This window comes from Vicia villosa, linkage group LG7, assembly GCF_029867415.1.
Source record: "Vicia villosa cultivar HV-30 ecotype Madison, WI linkage group LG7, Vvil1.0, whole genome shotgun sequence".
Lineage (NCBI taxonomy): Eukaryota > Viridiplantae > Streptophyta > Magnoliopsida > Fabales > Fabaceae > Vicia > Vicia villosa.
Genome location: NC_081186.1, coordinates 121,980,213 through 121,994,898, shown reverse-complemented (window position 1 = coordinate 121,994,898; position 14,686 = coordinate 121,980,213). Strand labels below are relative to the sequence as shown.

General features: G+C 34.5%; 1 protein-coding gene across 1 annotated transcript; it reads right to left on the bottom strand.

The window, feature by feature from the left end:
- Window positions 1-1,584: 1,584 nt before the first annotated feature.
- Window positions 1,585-3,495, bottom strand: LOC131618459 (annexin-like protein RJ4). The gene is made up of 6 exons (XM_058889678.1): window positions 3,339-3,495; window positions 2,983-3,128; window positions 2,676-2,891; window positions 2,350-2,562; window positions 2,155-2,244; window positions 1,585-1,957 (listed from the first exon to the last, which is right to left on the bottom strand). The coding sequence occupies exons 1-6, from the start codon at window positions 3,409-3,411 to the stop codon at window positions 1,754-1,756; spliced, it is 942 nt and encodes a 313-aa protein (XP_058745661.1). The 5' UTR covers window positions 3,412-3,495; the 3' UTR covers window positions 1,585-1,753.
- Window positions 3,496-14,686: the final 11,191 nt, after the last annotated feature.

Sequence of the window (14,686 nt, the reverse complement as noted above, 5' to 3'; positions counted from 1 at the left end):
TACATAATGTTCAACAATTCGTTAGCACCTTGCAACCTAAGGTTTGCTTATAACACTTGGAGGCCAAGTAAGGCTTTTGGTTGTAAGACAGGTGGCGGAACAGGAGGTTCGATCAGGTCAGTGGGACAACTTTGGTTACTTGAGGAGCCTTGACAAGATCTGGATGCAATGGAACCCTATTATAGGATTTTCGATGCCTTGCGGAGAAGGTAGATGTTGTTGATTGATCGTTGCCAAAGCGGTAGTGGCAACTTCAAGCGCGATGTTAGATAAAGTACTTTTGGATCCAACTATCACTTGAAGTCGTAGGAACTAGAGATATGGAAATTCGAGGAATAAAAATTGAAATTACACTTGATTAGATCAAATGCGACAAATCTTCGTGTTCAATCTTGAATGTTCTTGATTTGGTGATTTGGGGAGGTTATGAACCGATGAATCTGAGAGTGAGTGTGAAATTGTGAAAATCGTATGAATCAAAAGTTGATTCCCACAGACAGCACTACTACTCCGTGTAGAACCGGAAATGGAGTAAAAAGTGATGGTAATGGTGGATCAAAGCTTTAGACAAGGTAGAGAGTGACTGACCTACAAAATTAGCACTACAATGCTCAAATCAGTATATGCGAAATAAAAGTCATATATATATATATATATATATATATATATATATATATATATATATATATATATATATATATATATATATATATATATTAGAGAGGGAATAACAAATTCGTTATTTGTTATGAGTGAACGGTAAAAAACCGTTATATGCATTTTCAGTTAACATCCTTTATGATAATGAAAGAAAAGTCCCCGTGTACTAACAAAGAATATGAAAGATTTACAATTCCTTTGTAGGGGTTGGTCGGCATCAGTGGCTAGACAATAATTTTAGGGAAATATCACAATATATAATTTTCAAGAAAACCAATTCTACTTGCTTTGAAAATGCTTATTTATATGAGAGAAATGGATTCCTACACAATCTAATATATTATTTATTTAAAATATTTAAAAAGTAAAAAGAAAGATATGAACAAAACAATGTCATGTTTGGTCATTTTAACTTTGAAGTTGTCTTGTCTTGTTACTTGGTTGTTTAGTATATAGACACCTTCCTTGTTTGGCTTTATCTTATAGTACTAGTTTTGATACAATGTCATGTCATCACACACTTGGACACATAGTGACATAGCACAGTTGATTCGGGTGATTTTTTCTAGGTGAAACATAAAATATTGTAATATTCTTATGCCAACATGAAAAGGCCAAGCAACACACATCACCTCAGTTTTTTTTTAATAAACAATTTGGACCTAGCGGGTTTCGAACGTGAGATCTTGAGAGGAGCACACTCTCAAGACTCAAGCGATTCACCGCTAGACCACACACACGCACACACATCACCTCAGTTATCTTGTTCCAAATATCCTACATTTGGAGAATCAAGAGTTTCTTGTATCTTGAATTCACATGTTTGAAATCCCAATTAAAAAAATTATGTCATAGTTCATACAACTTAGTAATTTAGTGGTGAAGAATTAATTTGTGATTTTTTCATCCATTGACACATATTCATTTATTTTTGAGCAAGTTCCTCATGTATTATTAATAAAAGTTCAAACTTACAATACAGCATGTCTAAATGAACCATCAAACATAACATACTACATAACAAGATTGAACTTTAAGTTCTCACAAAGCAAAGATAAACTAAAACCACACTTAGAGAAAGGTAAAAAAAAACTCAATCTTCTTGGCCCAAAAGAGTGAGAAGGAGCTTCTTGTAATCCCCAGAGGTTTCCTTAGCCACAACTTGCTCAAAAGGAACACTGTTTCTCTTGTGATAAACATCTGAGATGGCTTTCAGATCATGTTGAGCCCGACTCACAATCACACGGGTGAGTGCGTCCTCATCGGTTCCAACCTTCTTCACCGCATCTCTCACCACCTATAACAAGATCAGAAAATCTCAAATTAAATCACTATTATAGTAAATTCCCTATAAACATCTGATACCATTATTATCAACAATGGAAGTTTATATAGACCCTGTACAAGATAGTCTGTCTTGCACATCCTCAAAGATGACTCTGATTAATAGCAGTATCATATGACTGATTAACAAAAATAAGAAGTGAGTTATACCTTCTCATAGTACTTAACATGATCATTGAAGGATCGAATGGTGGTATATAAAGCCTTCTGAAAATCATCAGATCCTTCATCCAACAGCTTCTGTAAAAAGATAAAATGAACACAAAATTACACAACAAATCGCATCAGAATTTTACTTTTCTCAATTTCATTGCAGTGTTTGTGTGCAAGATCTATCTTCTATACCTTGGTAATGGAAGTACCATGAGTCTCTCTGTAACGGTTGAAAGTTGCAATCAGCTGAGCCTTACTCCTTGTAGTCAAGATCCTAACAGCTTCTTCCTGGCTTCCTTTCTTTTCTTTCACAGCCTCATGAAGAATATCAGCTTCACTTTGTGCCAATCTCGCATTCACATCATCACCAACATACCTAAATGCAGTCACCAACCCCACCAAAAGCTGCTCAAAAAATCAACCACAAAATCTCATCAATACAATTAAAAACATCACAAACCCTAAATCCTAAATCCTAAACACCAGATCAGAAATACAAAAAGTAAAAAAGTACTTGCCTGGCGAAGATGGCCCGAGGTATGAGTAGCCAAATCCTCCTCCAAGGAGTGCTTATAGCGCTTAATATAAGCGCGTCTCACATTAAAAAGCTCTTCCGGGGAGAGAATTGCAGCAATCTCAACCACCACATTATAGTTCTTACCACTCTTGAGAGCAACATGGGCCAAAACAGCATCACGATCAGCCGGTTCCAAGATCCAACGGTATACAGCTTTCTGGTTGATCATAAATTTATACACATTTCAAAATTCATCGACATATTCAAAAAAAATACTTCACAGAATAAACTTTGATAAATAAAGTTACCTCAAAGTCTCCTTTGAGTTCAGACTCCAAACGTTTGATAAGATCCTCTTGGTAAATCTCTTCATAAGCTCTTCTGATTTGTTGAATCTGATGAGAATTTCTATGACCAAGAATTGTTATCACTGTTCTCTCATCAGTACCCCAACCTACACAAATTTGATCATTTCAATTTCATCAATTATAACATACACCTCAAACATGACTCCGACACTGACAAACGACTTCGATAATAATTTGAATACAATATGATATTTTTCAGATTCATCAATTATGCTAATCATGTATATGAAATTTTGTTACAAATTTTCATTACAAAAATAAATTTATATATAAAAAAAGATGAACATTGATAATACCTTCAAAAGCCTTTCTTAGAGATTCAGCATCTTCTTGGGGAGAATGGTTGCTAGGAGCAATGAGGGTAGCCATAGTTGAATGTGTATTTTCTATTGGACTATGATGTTGTGATGAAGAAATCTATGTCTATAACTCTTCTATTTATAATACTATGTAGACAAAAAGATTATTTATTTCACTAATAAGAATAATAAAAAAAATAAAGAAATTATTTATTTTTATTTATTAAATGGTTAATTTATTTGACCTTAAATACAGATAAGATACATTAATTTTAAAAATAATAAATATTTATTTATAGTAAAGACCAAAATTTTTTTTTTTTTTTTTACTTTGTTGAATTATAGGGACTTGAATTTGTTGAATTCTAGATGAATGTGGACAAAAGTTAAAAAATAAAAAATAAAACATATTTTACCCTTTTAAGGAAAATTGATATAATTAAAATAGTACAGAAACAATAATGTATGTTTTTGAAAAAGTAATAAAAAATTAAAGCATATTTGGCCCTTTACAGTCGACATAATTAAAATAGTACAAAAATAATAATGCATGTTTTTGAAAAAGTAATTAAAAAAATGAAAATTCTAAATATTCTTTAATTTTAGTTTTATCACCACGGTCCAATGCATGCATTGGAAATCTCATTTAAGGAATAATATAATTGGAAAAAAATTAATAACATTGAATTTTTTTTTCCTTTTGAGAAAAAAGAAAAGAAAAAATGGATTCACTTTCTAAGACAATTGTGGCAGTATTTGAAGAAACCAATCTATAAGCAACTAGAATTAATTAATTAATTTTGTGAAAAAAAAGAATTAATTTATTTACGTTGGTTATATCACTTATTGCCACGTAGCATCAATGTCACATGGACGGTGAAGTATGTATAAATGTTAATCTTTTATTTAAAGTATCATTAAATGACTATATAAATATAATTTATTGCAACATTTTCCTTATGTGTCACACTAGGTAAAATTGGTGAAGTTGTTGAGGCATAGTAGCGTGTTTAGTACGAAGGAGTGAAAATGAAAAGATGGTGTTTTGTTTTGGTACCTAATTTTGGGCTAGGTACATTATAAATAAAATTAATTGTAATTTAATTAGCTTCTACCCCATAATTATTATTATCGGTTATGACTAGCTTTTGAGTTAAGTAAAGAAAAGAAACATCATGCTATAAAGGTTATGGCTAGATAGGTTTTTATTTTATTTTTATAGTGTATAATTTTATATGGTAATTTATATTTTTTGATAAGAGTGTTTACCTCACAAGTTTATACTTATTTTTTAGAGTTTAAAGGTAGACAGTGTAAACTAACTTTACACATACAACCAATCAAAATCTTTACACTTGTCATGTCATATTAGTTTTTTAAAATTAAAATTGTGTTTTAATTGAATATATGGTTGTGATTGGTTGACAATGTAAAAATATTTTACCCTGTCAGTGCATATCCATTTTTCTCTATTTTTTATACGTTATTATTAATTTATAATTTATAGTTTTTTTTCTTTTTTTCTTATCTTTATTATTTTAATAAAATTTTATTTTTATCTTTCATAATTAATTTTAATTTAAAATAAAATAGTTATATATTAAATATATTTTATGTCGATTTTCCGACGGCTCTCTTGCTCTAGCGATTTCCAGCGAGGTAATTTAAGGTTTCCGGCACGGTGGTCTATCGTCAAATTTAGCTGGTTCTCCTAGTTCTCCTCGTTTGTTGGTTTAAACTCCTAGCCTTCGGGTTAGGGACCACGAAGGGGGGAGTAAGGCTGAAGGAGACTCTGGAAAAAGGTGGTCAGATGGCTCGGGGGAGGGGACGTCATAAGTCTAAGGTGTTAACTCCATCGGTACAATCAGTGGTGCGGGATGATAAGGGGAGTGCAAGGACTAGAACTCAGGTAGATGGAGGTCACGTGGATGTTGAGGATAGTGTTATGAAGGAAGGGGATTGCGAAACCCTAATTGATGAGACAACTAACAAGGTCACCGAGGGGAAGGTAGAAGACAGAAGGAAGCGGTGGGTTGATGTTATTAGTGATAACAGGCTCCCAGCAAACGCCCTAACTATTGAATACTCGGTGTCGAAACTTGTCGATGGTGAAATTGAAGTGGAGATAGATGATGCGGATGTGGAACCAGAGGTCCGTTTCAGGGAAGATTCTCTTATCATGTATGTGTTGGGGAAAGACTTAAGTATGAATGCGACTAAATAATTCATGGTTCGATTATGGAATTTTGTCAAGTTACTAGAACTTTACTATCATGAAGAGGGATACTTTTTGATGAAGTTCCAATTTGGGAAGGAACAAGGAATTGGTGTTAGCTAGAGGTCCATACTCCATTCATAATATGTCGATGGTCCTAAAGCATTGAGAGCCAAGCTTTAACTTCAAAAGGGATATGATAAGGACTATCCATATGTGGGTTAAATTACTGAATCTTCCTTTGCCTTTATGGGGTGCTTCGAGCCTTGGGAAAATTGGAAGCACAATTGGAAGACCATTATTCACAGATGAGTGCACGACGAATAAGCCGAGGATTTCGTTTGCCCGCATCTTGGTGGAGATAGATATTACCAAGAAACAGAAAGAGAGAATAACTATTAAAGGTAATGAAGGCAATATATTTGAACAGCAACTGGAATTTGAGTGGAAGCCCAAATATTGTGATATCTGTTAAAAATTAGGGCACCATTGTGAAGAGGAGAAATGTAAGGTCCATAAGCAGTGGAAGCCCAAAGTCCCAGTGGAAGCTCAGAAGAAACCAGACGAGGTAAGTACCCTGAACAACCCTATAGAGGGAACTTCTAGTGATTGGACACAGGTTATAACTAGGAAAGTGAGGGGAAAAGCAGTGTTTCAAGATGTGATCTCTAGAACTGAAGTCCCTTGCAGGAATGGTTTTAGCCCATTAAGGATTAGAGATGATCCTATTGGGGTACAGAGCTTGTTCCATGATAATTTCTTGGAATGTGCGAGGGTTAAATAAGGCAGGGAAGTGTAGAGAGATAGCAACCCGTCTCAAGAAGCTTAGCCCTGACATTGGTATCCTTATTGAAACTAGAGTTAAGTATAATAAAAGGGATGGAGTTAGAAATAAGTTGGGGGTAATTGGGCCCTTATTGACAATTACCAATCTCATGATAATGGTAAAGTTTGGGTTATGTGGGATAATAGCAAAGTTAGTATAAAGTTCATTCAGTGCACTGACCAACTTATCCATTTTAGTATTTGCAATGTTAATGGTGGTTTTCAGATGTGGGGGACTGCAATATATGCTCACAACACCCTGGACAAGAGGAGAATTCTGTGGGATGATATTGACAAGATATCTCAAAATTTAAAGGGGGCCTGGTTTTTGATGGGGGATTATAATAATGTGTTGATTGTCCTGATAAGATTAGGGGTAATCCTGTGCTTGAGCAAGAGTTTAGGGACCTTAGAGATATGATGGATAAAGTAGGCTTATTTGAAAAAGAGAGTTGTGGGGACCACTTCACTTGGTCTAACAATAAAATTAATGGAATTATCTACTAGAGGATTGACAGAATCATTGGTAATGTTCAATGGCACCAACACCAGTTTGAATCCATTCTTAAGGTTTTGGATCATGGTTTGTCTGACCATGCGCTTTTGTGTTTGGAGACTAGGGTTATGCAGCAGATAGTTAGTAAAAGTTCCAGGTTCCCAAATGTGCTTATCCAAATTGATGGTTTTTTTAATGTAGTGGTGGAGGACTGGCTGCAAGACATTGAGGGGAGGCCTATGTTTAGAGTTTGGAGGAAGCTTCACAGACTGCAAAAAGTTGTTAAGGAGAGAAATAAGCCTCTATATGGGCTTAGAAGGAAATTGGCTAAAGCTAGAGATGACCTTGCTATTGCCCAACAAAACTTGCTTATAGATCGTATGGATGTGGACATAATTTCTCTGGTGAAGTAGAAGGTTCAGCAAGTGATTGATCTAGCCAATATGGAGGAAAATTTATTGAGACAAAGGGCCAAAGTGGATTGGATCAAACTTGGTGATACTAATAATGCATATTTTTTTTGCTATTCTCAAGAGTAAATACACTCAAACAAAAATTATCTTACTCAAGGATGCTAATGGTAATAACCTGACCACTCAAGATAAGATAGAAGAAGAAGTTCTTAAATCTTATAAAAGCCTTGTTGGGGAAGCTCACTCTATGAAGCATAAAATTGATATTGAAGTTCTAAGGGATGGCAAACAAGTTACTAGTGACCAGTGTAGGATGTTGACTTCTCAGGTAACTAAAGAAGAGGTTCACAATGCCCTCAAGAAGATTAGTGGACTCACAGCTCCTGGCATAGATGGCTATGGGGAAAAGTTTTACAAAGCTTGCTGGCATATTATCAAGAAGGGTGTTATGGATGCTATTCAATATCTTTTTGCTCATGGAAGATTGTATAAAGATGTTAATAGTACATTGATTACTATTATTCCAAAGAAGGCTAATGCTTGTGAGGTGAAGGATTTCAGGCCAATATCCAGTTGTACTATTTTGTATAAACTCATATCCAAGATTTTGGCGAACAGGTTAGGTAGAATGCTTGGGAGTATATTGGACCTAAGCCATACTGCTTTTATCCCTGGCCAGCATATCCAAGACCATGTGTTGCTTGCGTATGAGTTAATCAGGGGTTATTGTGCTAAAGGTGGCCCTCCTAGATGTATGATCCAGATGGACATCCAGAAGGCTTATGATAGTGTAGATTGGCAAGCTTTATAAGACATCTTCTATGAATTGGGGTTCCCCAATCAGTTCATAGGGTGGATTATGATCATGGTAAAAACTGTTTCTTATAGGTATAGAGTTAATCATGCTATTACTAAGGCCTTTCAAACCAAAAGAGGGTTGAGACAGGGTGATCCCATGTCTCCCATTCTCTTTGTAATAGTGATGGAATACCTTCAAAGAGTGCTTCACAAAATGGGGAAGAATCCCTCTCTTAAGTACCACTCTAAATGTGAAACTATAAAAATCATAAATTTGAGCTTTACTGATGATTTGTTGGTTTTTACAAGAGGAGACAATACTTTAGTTAACCTTGCTATGAAGGCAATGATGGATTTTTCCGAGGCTACAGGATTGCAGGTTAACCCTAGTAAGTGTTATGCTTATTTAGGGAATGTTGATACTGGCACTAAGGAGGAGATTTTGAGAGCCACTGGGTTTGAAGAGGGGCCTCTCCCCTTTAGATATCTAGGGATCCCCCTGAGTAGTAAGAAGATCACTGTTAACAATTGCATGGCTTTGGTGGATAATATTGTTAGTAGAATTCGCCATTGGAGTGCAAGGTTACTTAGTATGGTTGGGAGAGTTCAGCTTATTAAAATTGTCTTATTTGTTGTTAATAATTTCTGGCTTTAGTGTATTCCAATTCCAAAACAGGTGATCAAGAGAATTGAGGCTATTTGTATGTCTTTTATGTGGGTTGGAATTGATGTGGTAACTAGGAAGTCTCTAGTGGCTTGGAAGAAGGTTTGTGCGCCTAGTAGAAAAGGTGGTATGAATATTATTGGGATGCTGGATTGGAACAAAGCTAATATGGTGAAGAATTTGTGGAACCTGCAGACCAAAGCTGACATTCTTTGGATCCAATGGATTCATATTTACTATGCTAAAGGTATGGATATCATGAGCACCCAAGCAAGACAATCGACCTCTTGGATTATGAATTACATTTTGAACCTTAGGGATCAAGTTGCTAACTTGTAGGACTGGAATGGTATGTTGTTGCAGCAGAAATTCTGTACCAGAAAGATATACCACTTGTTAAGGGATTTTGGCCCTGATGTAGAGTGGAAAATGTGCTGATGGGTAATGTAGCTAGGGCTCGGGCAGTTCAGGTGCTTTGGCTAGCATGCCATTAGAGGCTCCCTACAAAAGCTAGGCCGTGTAGATTAGGGTTGCTAGCTAACATGGAATGTGTTTTTTTGTAGGGAGGATGAAACCCTTGACCACATTATGTTTAACTGTGTAGGTTTGAAAACCATTTGGGAGTGCATTCTCAAGTGGCTTGAAGTGGACCTCAATCCACAAGAGTGGAAGAGGGAAATCATCTGGATGATTACACAATGTAAGAAGAGGGGTTGGAAATTCAGGACTCTCCAATGTGTTTTTGTGGAGACTGTTTACGAATGTTAGTGGTATAGAAAGCAAGTGTATTTTGGTGATAAACCGTGTGAAGCTGATGTAGTATCTAGGATTATGGATGCTACGACCTATCGTTGTTGGTCTAAGCCTAATATGAGGATTCCTATAAGTAGAATTCTTATGCCATAGCCTTTCTTTGTTTTATGGTTTTTGAGTTGTAATTTTGGTACAGTTGGATCCTTTGAATCACTTGTTTTGTATTGTTTTTGGATCTATCAATAAAGTTTATTTTGAGTCATATATATATATATATATATATATATATATATATATATATATATATATATATATATATATATATATATATATATATATATATATATAGGGAGCATATCAAGTGAGAGTATTTTTAAATGAGAGATGAGAGGAAGAAATATTAACCATTAGATTCATCAAGAGAGAGAAATTAATAGCCTCATTAATGTAGTAACATTCTCTCTCTTGATGAATCCAATGGTTGATATTTCTTCCTCTCATCTCTCATTTAAAAAATGCTCTCACTTGATATGCTCTATATATATATATATATATATATATATATATATATATATATATATATATATATATATATATATATATATATATATATATATATATATATATATATATATATATATATATATATATATATATATATATATATATATATATATGGGATAGGATCAAATGACACCAAGGTGTCAAAGTTTAATTTGACACTAAATCTTGACTGTTAAAATAATTGATCAAACGGTGATGCTAAATAGCCTATTTTTTAGGAGAAAAATATGCTATGTATTTTTTTATTATTATTTTATTTCATTTAGCATCACCGTTTGATCAATTAATTTAACAATCGAGATTTGGTGTCAAATTAAACTTTGACACCTTGGTGTCATTTGATTCTATATATATATATATATATATATATATATATATATATATATATATATATATATATATATATATATATATATATATATATATATATATATATATATAATGTCATTTTATATTTATAAGTTATTTGAACTATTAATTTTATCAAATAGTTCAATTAGCATATAACATATAAGTCTCAATTATCAGTTATAAATTAGAAGCTATCGGTCATCAACGCCCATCAGTTAGTTATAATCTAAATTATCAATCAACTGCTAATTTTACTAATCAGACTCTAAAATTCAATTTAAAATAAAATAGGCTAAGAGTAATATTTTAATTTATTATTATGCCAAAAATTATATTGATAGAGATTATGCCTAAAATTTATATTGATTAAAATTATGTTCTTCATAACATACTTTTTAAATGAATTAAGTTTCGAAAGTTCATGAGGGTTAAAGTAGACCTTAGACTTTTATGCTCAAGAAATGCTTAAAAAATATTTATATGAGTTGAACCCATCACGATAGGTTAGGTGATTCAACTCCTTACATACTTAACTATTCTTTGTTAGTGTCATGACTAATAAGAATAAGCCGGCTAGTTGAATTTGTAGTGTTTAACAATATTAAAAATAGGTGATAAAAAAAATTAATATTAAAAATAAAAATTATAAACTTTGAATTATTTGAATTTGTTGGTGCACAATGAATAAAGATGGTGACAAAGAGAATAATAGAATAACGGCGCAACAGAGATGAGAGAATAAATGTTGTATTCTTCTACTAATGATAGCTATTACAAGGCTATTTATAAGAAAAGAAAATCTTGCCACATAAGCCCTAAAACAGTAAACTTAGTGAACAAGTCTAAGGTACAAACAGTACAGTACTACAAAAATACTAAAGTACCCTTACTACTAAACAGCTAAGCTAATGGGACCCAGATAACATCTTCTGGTCAATACTATCTTCTGAGTAACCATCAGAAGATCAGTCCATCTTCTGAATATTGAATTACTCTTCAATACCATCCCTTAATTCATATTCTTCAATCAAAAACTGACAACGCCAATTCCATCCCTCAAGAGCAGAAATTGATCCGTCTTGATCGCCTTCGTCAGAACATCTGCCACTTGCTTCTGAGTGCTACAGTGCACAACTTCTAATGTTCCATTCTGGACTTGGCTTCTCAAGAAATGATACTTAGTCTCAATATGCTTGCTTCTTCCGTGTAACACCGGATTCTTGGCAAGATTGATTGCAGACTTGTTATCAATCATCAGCTTCAGAGGCTTCTTCACCCTAATCTTCAGGTCTTCTAATAGATTCAGAAGCCACACAGCTTGACATGCAGCTACAGCGCCTGCGATGTACTCAGCTTCACAGGTTGATAGAGCAACAACAGGTTGCTTCTTGGAACTCCAAGAGATAAGGCCTCCCAGAAACATGAACAAATATCCAGAAGTACTCCTTCTATCAACTCTGTCTCCACACCAATCAGAATCAGAATAACTCAATAACTCTGATTCTTCCTTTCTCCCAGAAGGAAACAATATGCCAAACTTCAGAGTTCCCTTGACATATCTCAAGACTCTGACAGCAGCTTGGTAATGGGACCACTTAGGTTTACTCATGAACCTACTAACCAATCCAACTGCATAGCATATATCAGGCCTGGTATTACACAAATACCTTAGAGAACCAACCAGCTGTTTGGATACCGTAGCATCAACATCTTCACCTTCAGAATCAGAGTCCAACTTCTGATTCACTTCTGACGGTGTAACAGCAGCTTTGCAATTCTCCAACTTGAATTTCTTCAGAAGTTCTAACTCATACTTCAACTGATGCAGAATGATACCATCTTCTGAGTACAAAATCTCCATCCCTAGAAAATATGACATTTTCCTAAGGTCTGTAATCTCAAACTCATTCATTAGCACCTTCTTGAACTTCATCAGATCTTCTGGACAACTCCCCGTAGGCAATATGTCATCAACATAAAGACACAACAGAATCATATTGCATCCAGAATGTTGCACATAAACTCCATATTCCATCTCACACTTCTGAAACCCTTACTTCTTAGCCTTCACCTTGAACTTCTGGAATTCTGTAAACACCTCATTCTTAAACTTAATGAGAGTTACCCACGTCATTCTTGTGAACTCATCCACAAAAGACACAAAATACCTATTTCCTCCAAGTGAAGGTTCTGGAAATGGTCCACACACATCAGAGTGCACTACTCCCAGAGCATGCTTTGCTCTTGGAGCAACTCCTGATACAAATGGCAATCTGGGTTGTTTGCCTTTCATGCATACCTCACATGACTTCTCAGGCTTTACAATCTTAGGAATGCCACGTACGAGCTTCTTAGAACTTATATGCCCCAGACTTCTATAGTTCAAGTGCCCCAACCTCTTGTGCCACAGCTTACTATCACCTTCTGAGCCTTCAGCACTCAGACACTCTGTTTCAGCTGTTTCTACATTCACCTTGAATGTTCTGTTGATTCCCTGTTCAGATTGCATAATCAACTTCTGATTGGAATCATACAACTTCAAGAGGTTGTTCTTCATAACAACTGAGAAACCTTTCTCAATGAGCTGACCCACACTCACTATGTCAAATTTGTCTTTTAGCAGCACCCCTACTAAAGCGTTTTTAGTAAAAAACGCTGGTATAGGTTTCCCTTAAAACAAAATAAAAAAACACGCAAAAAAAGCGCTCTTAAAGAGGGGGGTACGAAAGCGCTTTCAAAAAGCGCTCTTAAAGGGGGGGGTACGAAAGCGCTTTCAAAAAGCGCTCTTATAGGGTGGGGTACGAAAGCGCTTCTCAAAAGTGCTCTTATAGGGGTGGTTATGAAAGCGCTTTTGAAAGCGCTCTTATAGGGGGTTGTCTACGAAAGCGCTTTTGGGATAAAAGCGCTGGTATAGTGGGTATATATGAAAGCGCTTTTCTAAAGCGCTCTGGTTGCCTTAATTTAATTAAAATTGAAATTAATATACTGAAATTAGTTTTGCGCTCTCGTCACTTTCTCTTCTCCAGTACTGTTGTCTTCCCTCTTTCTCTCAACGAAAATCCCTTGGCTTCTGCAAATTAAAGAACCCTAGCCCCTTGTTGTAACCTCCATTCAACTTACGAAAATCCTCCATTCAACTTACGAAAGAACCCTAGCCCCATTTTTGTAACCCTAATTTCTTCTGAATTGGAAAATTGCAACTCACAGAAATCTCACCTTGCTCGAATTCGCTTCGTGGAGTTACAAGTCCTCTCACCAACAACAACTTTGAATTCATTTTAAGGTAAATCTTCTCTCATCTTTTCACGATTTTCGCTCTGATTGTTTAAAGTTGGTGCTGCTCTGCATAATCATGCTATTTTAAATTGCTATTCAGCCATTAAAAACCATAATACTGCCATCATCCACAAATTGACCATTGTAATTAGCATCCTTTGGTTACTTTTTTTGTGGAAGACCATGGTTTTGGTGCTTTAATTTGATATATGAATTACTTTATTTTTGCTGAACCTGTTATACCCTTGCAATCTTTTGTATGCTTATACTCCAATTCTAATATGAGTTGATATTGTGCTCAATCTTGGCTATTGCTTCCTTATTCCAATTCTAATTTTTTATATTAAGGAGTGACGTTATTATGAGTTTGTTATAGTTTGGAAATTAGCTCAATGAAATTTATTAAGTCTACTATTGGATGAAGCTTTATTTTAGTGGTTATATTCTTTCAAAAGGAAATAAGTTGTTCTGTTATCCTTATTGTTTTTTGTTTTTCCTATGTTAGTTCTCAAGACTGGAAGGCCGGACTTAAGATTCCACCAGCTGATACACACTATAGGACAGAGGTATGTTAATAGTTATGATTCTTATGAATACTTTTATGCTATCTAATACATCAAGTTTCTCGTTATATGCATTAGAAGGTTAGAACTTGTACTGAATTACTTAGTTTTTTTATGGGTTAAACCCAGTAGTTTAGTTTATAATGATTGATGTACAAAATGGATCACTTGGTTGTAGAGATCGATAATCTACTAGACACTAATATCTTTACTCATTTACTATGATTTCATTGGGCAAAAATATTTGAATATTAGGCGATAGTGGTCACATTTTTATCCAGAGAAAATGTTGTTTGAAAACAGGAATAGGCTCATAATCATAAAAAACTACTACAGGAATAGGACTTTTAATAATGTCTAAATCGATGTATTGGGTGACTGCTGCAGATTCTTTTTATGGAATCATTTCTTGTAGTAGTTTTTTGTT